Here is a 14,204-nt window from a genome sequence, read left to right as displayed (position 1 = left end):
ATTAATATCTTTAAATACTTTGATTGAATAACTAAATTCAAATTCAATAATCAATTGATGGAAAATTGTGTAAATTTAAATCATAAATATTGAACTCCGGTAAATTATGTTAATACTTGATTAATAATAATAGAATATTATTTATTTAATTATTCAAAAAATGAAATACATTTGAAATATTGGAAGATAACTCGTAATTATAGAGCAAATATCAAATAATATAATAAAATAAAGAATCAAGACATATATGCACGAAATCTTTTTTTTTACGTGAAATTTTTTTTATATCTTTCCCTGCATTTGTTAACAATCATTGTAACTATTTTTCTTTTAATATACGATGAATATAATTCAATATTCATATAACGCATCATAAAATATTAAGCTTGAATTATATATATGTATATAAATCATTCGAAAAAAAGTATTCATGCAAAAAAAAAAATTGGTATTATAGTAAAAATGATAAATCTAAATATTCCTTCATTATATAATAGTAAATTGAAACAAACCCAAAAAAAGACATCATAAAGCGAAGATAATTATATTGAATTACAGACAAACATCGAAAAAACTTAAAATAATGATAATAATAATAATAATAAAGCGGTAAACGAATAAGTCGATAATATAATGGCGTCGGAGATAATGGGCCTTTTATTTTTGTTTATAATTAAAATATACACTGTGTCATGGGTGAAACAAGCGAATAGTATTAATAGTAACAAAATATTCGTCATATTTTCTTTTGTTCCACACACTGTTTCTCTCTCTTTTTTATAAATCTATATTTGTCTCGCACACAGCAAATACAGTATACATAGTATACAGATTTAAATTCAAAAGCACCTTTAGCCTGGCTTAAAATCTTCCAGAATTACAACTTTATATTTATTTATTTTTTTTTTCAATAATTGATAATTAAAAACTTTTTTCCCTTTAAGCCAAACTGCTAATACTTTTGTGAATTCGCTTTTTTTTCCTCTTTTTTTTCATCATTATTGTATAATTTAAAAAAAAAAGATTAGGTCCGAAACAAGGTGTCAAAATGTATCGATGCACAAACTTCTGATACAATTGAGATGCATCTGAGTTTGTTAAATTTAATAAATGCTACAATTGCCAAAAAAATAATTTGTCTTAGATCTTATTAGGGTATTTTTTGTTTTTATTTATTTTTTTTAGTATTCTGGGCCTTTATTTACTCAAAAAAAAGTGTTTAAATCATTTAAATCGTAAGTGTACCTATTTGTAAGGTATACTATGGCCTCTATCACTAACAGTGATATGCTATATATATACGATAACTAGACTTTGCGCGATATGAAGAAATAATCTTCATATCATTTAAAGGGCTTGTTATATAATTTATAGTTACAAATGCGAAAGAAATGGTTAAAAAATTGTCCAGGCCAGTTCTGCCATGAGCGTTTCACCAGTCCATTTTTTTTTTATTTAAATTTTGACTCAAGAAAAACTTTATTTTTTTTTTTGTTGGATTTTCATACGGTGTTAATATTATCGCCATATTCGTATCATTTTCACACAGCACTAGGCAAAACAGCAACGCGTGAGTAGTAGAGAGTATTTTACTTTCTTTTTCCTGTCTCTTATTTTTTTTTTTTTTTTTTTTTTGTCTCATTAAAAGTCAAATTAGTTTTTCGAAAAGATTGATATCTCTCTCTCTCTCGCTGTTGCGTTATGTCGATGCCGCAAAAGTTCATATTTTAATTATACACTTTATTTTATTTATTTATTTTTTTTTTTTGAAATATTTTTACTTTTTTTCTAATTCCTAAATGTAAATATCTAATTCATATATAATATAATTGCGCGTTGTACACGCAGATTGAAAAATAATAAATGAGATGTAAATAATCACGTGGAAACGTGATTATCCACGTCTCGGTTTATATTCTTAAAAGTTAGAACCCTTAACTTGAGATTAACAATTACAGGAGAATATATAATGTTATTACAATCTTTATTTTTTTTTGTATTTATTTATTTTGAAAAAGGAAGAATAATAAAACAACAAGGTTCTAGGAACCTTGGAGGAGCGTCTCTCACTCTCTCTCACTCTCTCTCGTACGTAGACCGTACAAAACTCTAATTATGTACAGATCTATGTCGAGTACGGTTCACTTAAACTCGATTATTCTTGACGTGCAAGTAACACTGATGCATCTAAGGGTTCTTACTAACAGTAGAGTATTAAATTATTACATGTACAAATTAGTACTTAATTAAAAAAAGAAAAGAAACAAAAATATGGAGACAAATTTAACTGGTATCCTTTTCTGTAAATTCATTTTTTTTTCTATATAAATTATGCTCGGGCAGGTATCATGCAATAAAGTTGATTAAACTTTCTACAACCGGGGGGGAGGGGGGAAATGTATAATATGAAGTAAAATTTCCTTTTTTTAAAGATTTAAATTTTCGCATTCCTGCCATTGTACATATAAAAATAGGACAGTTTTTGAATTTTTTTTCATTTTTTTTTATTATTTTCTTTTTAGTATAATAGGAGGCAAAACGAACAGTGCCTTTTGCGAAAAGTTGGAAGGATACTTTTCTGGAAGAACTGCGAACCGTACAAATGACCAAGATGAATTAAATTGGCAACACCGGGTTTAATATTAATATATACTTAAAACTTTTGTCAGCTTTACAGTAAATGTACAGCGCACGATATTTATTTATTTTTTTTTCATTTTTTGTTTTTAAGGGACTATTTTTTGGAGGAATTCTCTGCTCAGTCTGCACAGCAAAAAAAAGCAGAGTCGATTTACCTCCTACTATACCCATAAAACGCCAAAAAAAAAAAAGAATTCACGTGTTCTTTTTTAGAGAAAAAAATTCATAAAACCATGATAATTAATATGGTTGATGTCTCTGAAATTGGCGTGGACCAGCACCTGGTCCATTTCTTGGTTTACCTGGCATATGACCGTATCCCATATTCTCGTAGCCCTCATAGCCAGCGTAATCATAGTTTGCGTACGGATCATCGTAGCCATGATAACCGTTGAAACCATCGCCGCTCATGTAACCGTAACCTCCGCCATAGCCGCCATAGCCAAATCCGGGTCCCCAAAATCCTTGAGCCCTTGGATCGGGATTGACCTTGACTTTTTTCACGTCAACTTCCTTGCCGTTGATTTTTTGTTTTGGAATCTTTAATAGCTTATAGACCACGTCTCTCGATTCAAAGGTAACGAAACAGAAACCCTTGCGTTGATTTTTTGTCTTGTCAAATGGAGCCTGTAACTCCACGACTGTTCCATATTGACCAAAATGCGTCTTGATATCATCGTCCGTGATGTCGGGAGTAAGTCCACCTACGAAAATCTTTCCGTGTTGCGCCTTTTTGCTCACTCGTTTCGGATCCACCTGGACATTTAAACATTATTGCAAATTACTCCTTTTATTTTTATTTGCTCGTTTTTTGAATTAGTGACTATTAACTCGTAAAATTTAATAAAAAAATCAGTCACTTATTTCAATTAGTCAACATTTTTACTAATTCAAATTTGGAGAGTAAATTTACTCTCTAAATTTGAATTAGTTACTGATTTTTTGCTTTTTAATTAGTAAATTTTACTAATAGTTTAATAGATAAATTACTAATTTTAAAGCAAAAAGTCAGTCACTAATTTCAATCAGTTAACATTTTTACTAGTTCAAATTTTAGAGAGTAAATTTACTCTCTAAAATTGAATTAGTGACAGATTTTTTGCTTTTTAATTAGTAAATTTTAGTAATAATTTAATAAATAAATTACCAATTTAAATTTAAAATTAGTCAATTTTAGTAATAAATTTGTAGATAACTATTAACTAGTAAAATTTACTAAGTTAAAAGCAAAAAGTCAGTCACTAATTTGAATTAGTCAACTTTTTTGTACTAATTCAAATTTAGAGAGTAAATTTACACTTTGAATTAGCGACTGATTTTTTGCTTTTTAATTAGTAAATTTTACTAATAAATTTATAGGAATTACTAATTTAAATTTAAAGTTAGTAAATTTTGTTAATAAATTAGTAAAAATAACTATTGACTAGTGAAATTTACTAAATTAAAAGCAAAAAGTAAGTCACTAATTGCAATTAGTTAACATTTTTGTACTAATTTAAATTTAAAATGTAGATACAAATTTTTTTTTTAATACTATTTTTGACTTTGTTAATTTATTATTCTTTTTACTTTATTTATTTATTATTCTACTTTTTTACTTTATTTATTTTTTACCATACTATTTTTTACTTCATTTATTTCAGGGATCACAGTAATTTTTTTTATATAATAGTGGGTAAGAAGGGAATTTTATTTTCCAAAAAGAGGAATTTCTAAAACCAGTAAAAATTATTCTATTAGAATAACGCATAAAATTTATTAACATTTTTTTTTACTTTACTGTTTTCGAAGGCAATTTTTTTTTAAAAATAGAAAAATTTACTTTAAAAATATTAACTAAAATTTAATCAAAAATGATTTGTAATAGTTAATTGTAACGTTAGAGGAAAATTTGATTAATTTTTATATAAAGAAAATTAACATTGAAGATAATAAATTTAGCTATTAAAAATCGTTATTTCCAGAGTAAATTCTATTGAAAATTAGTAAAATATACTTTGAATTCAGTAAAATTTATTCTGAAATTAATACAATCTGTCAAAAATTCCAAACAATTTTTATTTTTCTTTGAAGTAAAAGTTATTTTTTATTTGTTACCTTTTATGAAAAAATTTCTTAGTTTAAAGACTGGAAGTAATATAAAAAGATTTTTAAATTTCAAAATACTCTGATTTTTCCAAAGTTTGCGAAAAGTAAACTATTTTGTCTTCAAGCATAATTAAAAAATGCTTATAAAAACTTGTAAAAAAATGACAATTTTTACAAGTTTTTCTTAAAAATAAGGGGAAAAAGGGAGAAAATTTATGATTTCAGGTGTTTTAGGAAATTTTTATTAATTTAAGAGAAAAAGAGGAAAAAAGGTGATTAGGTTAAAAAAAAGGAACTATGATCCCTGTTATTGTTTATTTCCATTTATTTGCCATTTTTTTTTCATTTAAGAGATTAGAAATTATAGCAAAAATAAAATACGGTCCAACTCAATACTTTTGTCTCCCATAAACAAAAAAGCAGTTCAAGATGAAAAAGTATGTCAGTGAAAGTAGGGACCATCTTATTTTCCCCATATCGTGCCATTTAAAATTTTATTTAAATAAAAGTTGCAAATTTCCAAAAGAAAATAATTTGTAAATTTTTAGGTTATGTTACGTCAATTATTTAATTTTGTAATTTTTCATGATTTTGATTTTTATTAATTTTTTTAAAGAAAATTTTTAATAGTTCTCGTTGTGTAAAAAATATAAATAAAACTTAAATAAAAAAGTTTTTTAATTTATTTCAAAATACGAAAATCTTTTGTTTCCATTGTTTGATTTTTTCCAAAAAAAAATTCGTTATTGCAAATATTAAAAATTTGTATTTATAAACATTAATCGTATAGCATAAAAAATTACAGGTTAATCTAGAAATAAAAATTCAATTAAACAGTATTTTTCGAAGAAAGAATTCAAAGTAATGAACTGAAAATAAATTTCTATGAATGAGTGTTTGAGGTTAACCATTAGAATTAAATTATACTTCACACGTGCTCTAGGAATTTATAACAATAATTATTTTGCTCATTGTAATGACGTTTGAAACAATTGTACCTGTACAATTATTATAATATAAAAATTTGAATTTTTTATTAAAAATCCCTGTAAACAATTTTTTTTTAATATATTTCAGAGTTGAATTTATAAAAAAAACCGGAGAAGCGTCACTTTGTGTATTAAAAAATAAAAATAATTAACAATTAACAGTAAAAAGAAAGATTAAAAAATCAAATAATTGAATAATAGGAAAAGTTAAATAAAAATTACGATATAGCGGAAGTAACAAATTAAATAAAGAATTTGTTCAAGCATAGGGGAAAATTTAATTCTATTTTTTTGATTGATAATTATATACACGTGTTTAAATAAAATTAATTTTATTTCATGTAGGGAAAAAAAAATCATCAACTATTTCGTGTACGTTCCTGAATGCGTTTTTAGCATCGGGAACGCAACGTTAATTTTAGACAATGACGAAAGTACAATAAAAGCGTCTTGGGAATTATATGAAAAAAAGGGAGAAATGTGATATTTCCTTGATGGCGAAAGCAAAAAAAATGAAAAGAACTTTATTTCATTATCAGCATTTTGATACTAACCTTACGTTTGTTGATGTAATGTTCGCCTGACGCCAATAATTTGTCAATGGTTTTCGGATTCGTGAAGACCATAAATGCAAAACCTCGGGAAACTCCGGTATAGGGGTCAATTTTTACAGAGACGCTCTCAATATCGCCGAACTTGCCAAAATGTTCCCGGAGTTCATTTTCGGTTGTGTTCCTGGACAATCCACCAACAAAGAGTTTTCGCTCGTCATCCTTGCCAGGAATACCAGCCGTGGCCTGTGGATTTTGATTCTGTCCATCGGCTTGCTGCTGATTCTGATAAAAGTCTACTGCTGCCATACTTATGCGACGAGCACTGTTTCTCGAAGCCGATACGCGTTATTAAAATTATAATACGAAGAAAAGACTCACAAACTTTATCGGCTTTCCGTTTATGAAAAACTTACTAACAAAGTGATATCGGTTCTTTTAGTGAACCGGTGCCGGCTTACGATCGGGAAAGAGAACAGTAATGGTTTCCAATTCCTTTTACGTTATCAGCTATAGTCTTATTGGTCGTCTAAGACGGCACTTCTCAATCTTAACCAATCAAATTTTAAGATACAATGGAAAGCACCGGAAATATCAGACTGCTTCCGCCACGCTCTCGAGTCATTTCACAACCTAAAACTATTGAAATACTTTATTGAGAGAAGCATTATTTATTTAACATCATTAAAATTAAGACAAATGAAAAATAAGTTGTATTAATAATAATTTGTTCATTGGGAAGATTAAATTAAAAAATGAAGGAAGAATGTCGCGCCGAAATTATTGCAAAATTTGGCGGTGGGGAGAGACGCTAAACGCGCGTCTCGTCATGCGTTGTTTTGACGAAATTATTTATTGTTGTTTATTTGCTGAAATCTCAGAATAGAAATGATTATTTTATTTCCAATGAATCATTTATCAAGAATTTTCTAAGAAAAATAAAATCCCAGTAGTGATTTTTTGACATCTATAATTATTAATTATTGGAAAAGTAATAATTATTAATTGTTTTTTTAATATAAAAAAACTTTAATCACTTTAATGAATTCAAGTCTTTGTGAAATGTGAAATTAACCTAGAATATCGTTATTTCAGGTCATTGTCATTGAGTGTTGGAAACTTGTCCAGAAGTTCGGATACAAGGGAAAGTGAGAGAAGGATCAACCGTTGGTAAAGAAGGTTAGAACTTTTAAATCTCTTTTCTTTTGCATTTGTTTGTGATGACTTTTAGACTTTTAGTACAATTTGACAATAATTCTCTGAAATTATATGGAATTTAATAGTGATTATCTTGATTATTGTCGAAGAATAAGTGTTTATTCTGAATTATTGGATAAGTTAAATATTTTCTCAAGTTCAGTTGATTTGACTGATGAACATAACCTCAAATACATTGGAATAGCGCGACTTATTTGAAGGAATATTTTTATCTAATTTGGAAACAAACTGACACTAAAAGAAGAAAAAGAATTAAATAACGGTTCGTTTTTGTTTATTTACATATTTATTCCAACATTTATTGTTTTTTACTTTCTTTAAAATTGTTTAAATTTTTGTCCTTTGCGTGCAGTGCACGTGTTTTTTGCAAAATTCACAATTTTTAGAACTTTAGTTTACAAAATTAATTGTAAAATTAAAATACTATTTAAATTTATAAAATAATTGTGAAATAAAAAAGGATTGTGAATTGTCTAAAATAGTGTAAAGTTATTTTGATATTTTACTATGGAAATATTGATAAATTTGTAATTGTGATAAATTATTAAAATACAATCGTATTGTTGGCGATTTTGTTTCCTATTTGTGAATTTTTTTTAAGTTTACCAAACTCGTGGATAAATTACACAAATTTATTATTATTATTTATATTTATATTATTATTTTAGTATTATTATTATTATTTTTTTTTGCAATTTGATGCAATATTCTAATGCAATATTTACTTAAGAATTTTAAACAATTCACACGTCTTTTGATTTCATTTCAATTTTATAAATTCACTAAATATTTATAAATATTTTTAAATAATTAAAAATTTTAATATTTTAATTTAATTAATTAAATTATATTACATTAGATTAAACTGAATATAAAATAAAATATTACATTAATTAATTAAATAAAATTAAACATAAAATTAATTAGTTAAATTAAATTAAATTTAAAAAAAATGAATTTAAAGAAAATTTGTCCCTAAATATTATTTATAGTTTTATAATAATTTTTATAAAATAATTTTCTAAAATTAACAAAATCATGAATAAAAAATCGACTCATTGAAAGAAATAAATTAACAATTTTTTTTACAGAAAATATTTTACGATTTATCAGGGGAAATTTATGTTAAAAAGTAAAGTTTCCAGAACTTTTGACAGTTAAAAAAAATTTATAATATTATATGAAATTCAGTACAAGCTGTATTAAAGTTTAAAACTGTTTAGCAATTCTTGGCATATTTTTTGTAAATTTTTTTCAACGCTAAATAGATATATAACTGTTTCCATTTAAAAATTGCGAATAAAAAGATTATAAAATCTTTTTATTCACTTTTTTCCATCTGTAAGAGACGTGTGTATTGTAAAGTGATTCTTTTGTTTAACTTTTTTGAATAGATTTTGTTTCCGAAACTTTAATTCAATTGTTTTGTAAGAAAACAAAAAATTATGTTAAACAGAATTTATTTTTTCAATAATTTTTATTTTATATAGGTTTTGTAAATTTGTTTTTTTATTTGTACCTATTCAATTTTTTCTTTCGGTAATTCTATTCCTTTTTTTTTTAGACATTTATATCTGTAAATTTAGTATAAAATATAAAATATGATTTTTATAAAAATTTTTTGAAATAATTTATTCTCTGGAAAATGCATTTTACTTTAAAATTTTATTCAATTTTTGTCAGTGACATACTTTTGCGTTGTTAATCACGCCAGTTGCACTTTTCTCTTTAAGTAGTAACGTTCTTTACGCGTCAGCCACTCTACTGTGCATATAAACTTGGTTAAACTCCTTGTTTAACTGAATATATTTGACTCTCTAATTTTTTTCAAATTTATCTCATTAAATATTTTGAAAATTCAATCTCTACAATGTGTGTATCTTTTTTTAAAACTTTTTTCTAGCGCGATATTAGATTTCGTATAAAAATTTATCTTGGGGGCATTTATTTTCAAAAAAGTGTATATAATTAAATAAAAAGCAGTTAATTTATTTCTTTCTTTTTTCAATGTGAATTAGATTTTGTCTGTTTTTTTAAGTTATAACTTTTGTGTCGATAAAATTTTTCCGATTTGTTATTTACTGGACATTTTTGTTTAAATGTACTTGAAATTCGCAATAATTGTAGTAGACGAAATTTTTATTTCGATTGGAGTGTCATTTAGTCGAATTTATTATTTATTATTAATTTTTGGTGGTAAAGAATTTAATTTTCAACATTTCCAGGGTTGTCACAGGTCAGAGAAATCAGGGAAAAGTCCAGGGAAAGTGAAATCGATCAGAAAAATCAAAAAAATGTCAGGGAATTTTATCAAAACTATTTTAGAGAATTATTTCTCTGCATCTACTTTATAAATTATTAACTAAAGTTTTAAATGTTCAAAATGAACGATATTTATTAATTTCATTTTAAAATTTAAATTTTATAATAATAATATTGCGTCATATATTTAAAATATAATTTATAAAAGTTCCAAATTATTTGATTTTTGATTTTTATTGCAGTGAGTAATTTTGAAAATATTTATAAATTGAAAAAATATTTCGTGTATTTGAACGTTCTGAATTTTTTTAGCATAATTTTAGGAAAAGCCACAAATTAGTGTATTCGTGTATTTTCCAGTGTAAACAACAATATAAAAAAATTACAGAAAACATCTAAAAACATAGAATATCGGAAAAGAAGTAATAACAATTTTTTGTTAAATTTTAAATTTATAAAAATTATTAAGAATTCTGAAAGAATTTAAATTTTAAAGAATTTCATTTACAAATTTTCACAGTTTATAATTCTGAAAAAATTAAATTTTTCAAAAATTTAAATTTTATTTTGTAAGAATAATTAAATTTTCGAAAATAATTATTGACCAATTTAAAAAAAAATGGAATTTTGAAGAATTTTATTAATAATTATGAAAAATTTAATTATTGAAGAATTTCAATTTTGTTTTGTTTAAATAATTTAATTTTTTTGAAAATTATTAATAGTACTATTTTTAAAAATAAATTACTGACTGCAGAAGTTAAAAACTTTAAATTTTACATTTAGGAATTTTATAATTAATTTTTTTTATGTAGTGCGACGTAAAATTATTGCAATAAAAATGTAATTTTAGGGAGAAATGACTAAATTTCGTCCATATTTGATCATTCAGAAATTTAGGTTCATTGTTTGTTTTATAAAAATACGAAATAATGGAATTGAAATAACATTTGTTCCAATTGTTTCTCGAATTTTTCTAAAAGAAAATTGTACATTTAAAGGAGTTTTATTCAATATTTTCCATTCACGTTATACTTTAAATCTGATAAAGTGAAACTTCCAACTGATTTTAATTCACTGCTCTTTAAATTTGAAATAAAAATATTTACTATTTCAAAATTTGAATTAGTAAAAATATTTACTATTTCAAAATTTAAATTAGTAAAAATATTTACTATTTCAAATTTGTAAATATTTAAAATTCTTAATTTTGAAATAGTAAATATTTTTACTAATTCAAATTAAATGAGCAGTGAACGTTTTTTTTATGAATCAGTGGAATTTACTATGATAGGTAATTTTTACTGATTCTCAGTAAAATTTTACTGAATCACTATAAAGAAAACTTGTCAAATGTTTTGAAATTAGTGAAATTTACACTGATCTAGATTTAGAACGACTAATTGCTTAAGGGGGTTGAAAAAGCGAGTCAATTTTTCTATTAAGGCTCTTTTTATTTTTCGAATATATAGACTTTGATATCCCAAATTGCAATTTAGTTAAATTAGTCCATCAAACGCATATTGCGGAAAAACATAATAATTCAAGAAAATTGAGACAAAAATACGGTTTTTCTCTTTCACTTTATTCATATCTAAATTTTTCCCTTTCCTTCTCTATACATTTCCGTTCATACGAAATCCATTATCCAAAGTGTTTTTATTTTCGAGCTTCTTGACCATAAATATATTCATAAAATATAAAAGTACACTATATATGAACAAATTTTTATGTATTTCTAGTCAATTTTCTGACGTATCAACCCCTCTCTCTTTTTTTTCTTTATTTTAATCGAATTCAATGTTATTTCTCGAATACAGGGCTCGAACTAGGTCTGTAAATTCCGTAAATTTGCTTCTTCTCCAAAATTCAATATTATTTTCAAAAATTTTGGTAAATAAAATTTTTGAAAAAATTTTCCTCTTTTCAATAATTTTCAATATCTATTATTTTTAATAAAATTTTGCAAAAGAATTCAATTATTTAAAAAAAAATTTAATAAAATTTTACGCAAACAATTAATATTGTTTTCATAAGATAATAAAAATTTCACAGGAATTCAATTATTTACAAATTTTTTTAGAAATTTCTTCGTAACAATTTAATTATTTTCATAAATAATAAAAATTTTACAGGGATTCAATTATTTTCGTAAATAATTAAATTCTTTTTAGGAATTCACTTATTTTCATAAATAATAAATAAACTCATTGCTGAATTTTAATTATTTTAAACACAATTTCAATCGAATTCCTAGAAAAATGTATAATTATTCTTAAAATTTTTTATTAAAATTCGTCAAGAGAATTCAATAATTTAAAAATTTTTTTGATAAAATTCTTTATGATAATTGAGTTTTAAGAAACATTCAATTATTCAATAATTTTTTTTTTTATTTAAATAATTGAATTTTAGTAGAATTTTTTAATAAAAATTTATTTAAAAGTGAATTTCAGTTAAAAAATTTGATAATAATTGAATATAGAATGAATTTTTAGAAATAATTGAATTTTGAAAAAGTTTAATGGAATTTTTTTATATTATTTTAAGTTTTCATTTTCTAATACCTATTTATTTAATTGAAAAATTTAAAAATAATTGAAATTATTTAAAATTGAATTGTAAACAAATGATTTTGAAAATTCTTAAAGATCTTTTTCAATAAATATTACAAATAATTCATTTATAGAAGAATTTTAGTTAAAAACACGAAAAAAAATTTAATTTTGGAAAAGTTACAAATTATTGCAGAAATTCAATTATTTTCAAGAATAATAATATTCCTTGCAAAATTTATATATTGTTCAAAAATAATTAAATTCTTCTTAGGGATTCAATTATTTTCGCAAATAATAAAACTCATCGCAGAATTCCAATTATTTTTACTACAATTTCTTTTAATCAAATTTCTCGAAAAATGTAATTATTCTCAAAAATTTTATTAAAATTTGACGAAAGAATTTAATTATTTAAAAATTTGTTGATAAATTTCTTTATAAGAATTGAATTTTAAGACGCATTAAATTATTCAATAAATTATTTATTTTTGTATTAAAATAATTGAATTCTAGATTCAATTATTCAATAAATTATTTCCTTTTGTATTAAAATAATTGAATTCTAGATTCAATTTTTTAATAGAAATTGATTTAAAAATGAATTACAGTTCAAATTTTTACATAATAATTGAATATTTAAAAGCATTATTAGACAGTGAATTATTAAAAATTATTCAATTTTGAAATTAATTTTTTTTGAAAAAGTTTAATTGAATTTTTTTTATAATATTTTAAGTTTTTAATTTCTAATATTTATTTAATTGAAGAATTTACAAATAATTGAAATTTCATAAAATTGAATTGTAAACACGAAAAAAAATTTAATTTTGGAAAAATTACAAATTATTGCAGAAATTCAAAAATTCGAAATGCAAAAAAAAAAATAAAATTCTTCTTAGGGATTTAATTATTTTCACAAATATTAAGAGTCATCGCAGAATTTTAATTATTTTAAATACAATTTTAATCAAATTTCTCGAAAAATGTAATTATTCTTAAAAATTTTATTAAAATTAGACAAAAGAATTTAATTATTTAAAAGTTTGTTAATAAAATTCTTTATGGGAATTGAATTTTAAGAAACATTCAATTATTCAATAAATTGTTTTTTTTATATTTAAAAATAATTGAATTCTAGTTGAATTTTTTAATAAAAATTGATTTAAAAATGAATTTCAGTTAAAAATTTAGATAATAATATTAAATATATATCAAAAGCAATATAGCGTGAATTTTTAGAAATAATGAAATTTTGAAATTAATTTTTTTGTAAAAGTTTAATTAGATTTTTTTAACATTATTATTTTAAGTTTTTCATTTCTAATATTTATTTAATTACAGAATTTACGAATAATTGAAATTTCGTAAAATTAAATATTATAAAGAAATATATTTGAATATTGTCAAAGAACTTTTTCGAAAATTATTAAAAATTAATATAGATAATCGATTTAAAGAAGAATTTTAGTTAAAAATTCTTGAAAATAATAATTGAATTGATAATGATTTTATCACTCGGTCATCTTTAATTATTACACAGTGCAATAGCATTTTTATTTCTGGGATCTCATAGGGTGATTTTTATAGGTTTATTGATGCCGAACGCGAATCCGTAATCAGAATTGTACCATCACCCTAGATTTTTGAGAAATTCGACCTTAAAAATTGAAAAAAGGCTGTTTTTGGGGTACTTTTTGGTTTTTCATGCAGGGTATAAACATTTTTCCTAGGGTTTTCATTATATGGGTACGAAAGCCCATGTCCTCCTTAACAATTTCCAATTTGGACCTTTTAAAAATATCCATTTTTCGATGAGTTATCTTTGTTTGAAGTTCTCGTCGCATCGTAAAATCAGCTAAAATGACGTTTTTGAGGTATTTTTTTTTATCAGGGTACAA

At 23.5% G+C, this 14,204-nt stretch overlaps 2 protein-coding genes across 3 annotated transcripts in view; one reads left to right on the top strand and one right to left on the bottom strand.

The window, feature by feature from the left end:
* The window catches only part of LOC122509509 (muscle calcium channel subunit alpha-1), a 149,285-nt gene that overhangs the window by 18,869 nt on the left and 116,212 nt on the right, over nt 1-14,204 (top strand). The window contains exon 2 of one of the 2 annotated variants that reach the window (XM_043623640.1): nt 7,364-7,447. The gene's annotated coding sequence lies outside the window, so the exon portion shown is untranslated. Of the gene's footprint in view, nt 1-7,363; nt 7,448-7,478; nt 7,749-14,204 lie in introns of those variants that run through there. The other variant, XM_043623641.1, reaches the window with a different exon arrangement.
* Nucleotides 623-6,770, bottom strand: LOC122509512 (RNA-binding protein squid-like). Its single transcript, XM_043623647.1, has 2 exons — nt 6,272-6,770; nt 623-3,396 (listed from the first exon to the last, which is right to left on the bottom strand). Exons 1-2 carry the CDS (start codon nt 6,575-6,577, stop codon nt 2,881-2,883), a joined length of 822 nt encoding a protein of 273 aa, XP_043479582.1. The 5' UTR covers nt 6,578-6,770; the 3' UTR covers nt 623-2,880.

Source organism: Leptopilina heterotoma, unplaced genomic scaffold (assembly GCF_015476425.1).
Source record: "Leptopilina heterotoma isolate Lh14 unplaced genomic scaffold, ASM1547642v1 Lhet_60, whole genome shotgun sequence".
Lineage (NCBI taxonomy): Eukaryota > Metazoa > Arthropoda > Insecta > Hymenoptera > Figitidae > Leptopilina > Leptopilina heterotoma.
The sequence above is the reverse complement of the archived record's forward strand: the minus strand, read 5'-3'. Positions and strand labels throughout refer to the sequence as shown.

Coding starts and splice junctions, on each gene's coding strand:
- LOC122509512 (XM_043623647.1), bottom strand. CDS start 6,577: ATGGCAGCAGTAGACTTTTATCAGAATCAGCAGCAAGCCGATGGACAG. Junction 3,397..6,271: donor ATTACATCAACAAACGTAAG/GTTAGTATCAAA, acceptor TTAAATGTCCAG/GTGGATCCGAAACGAGTGAG.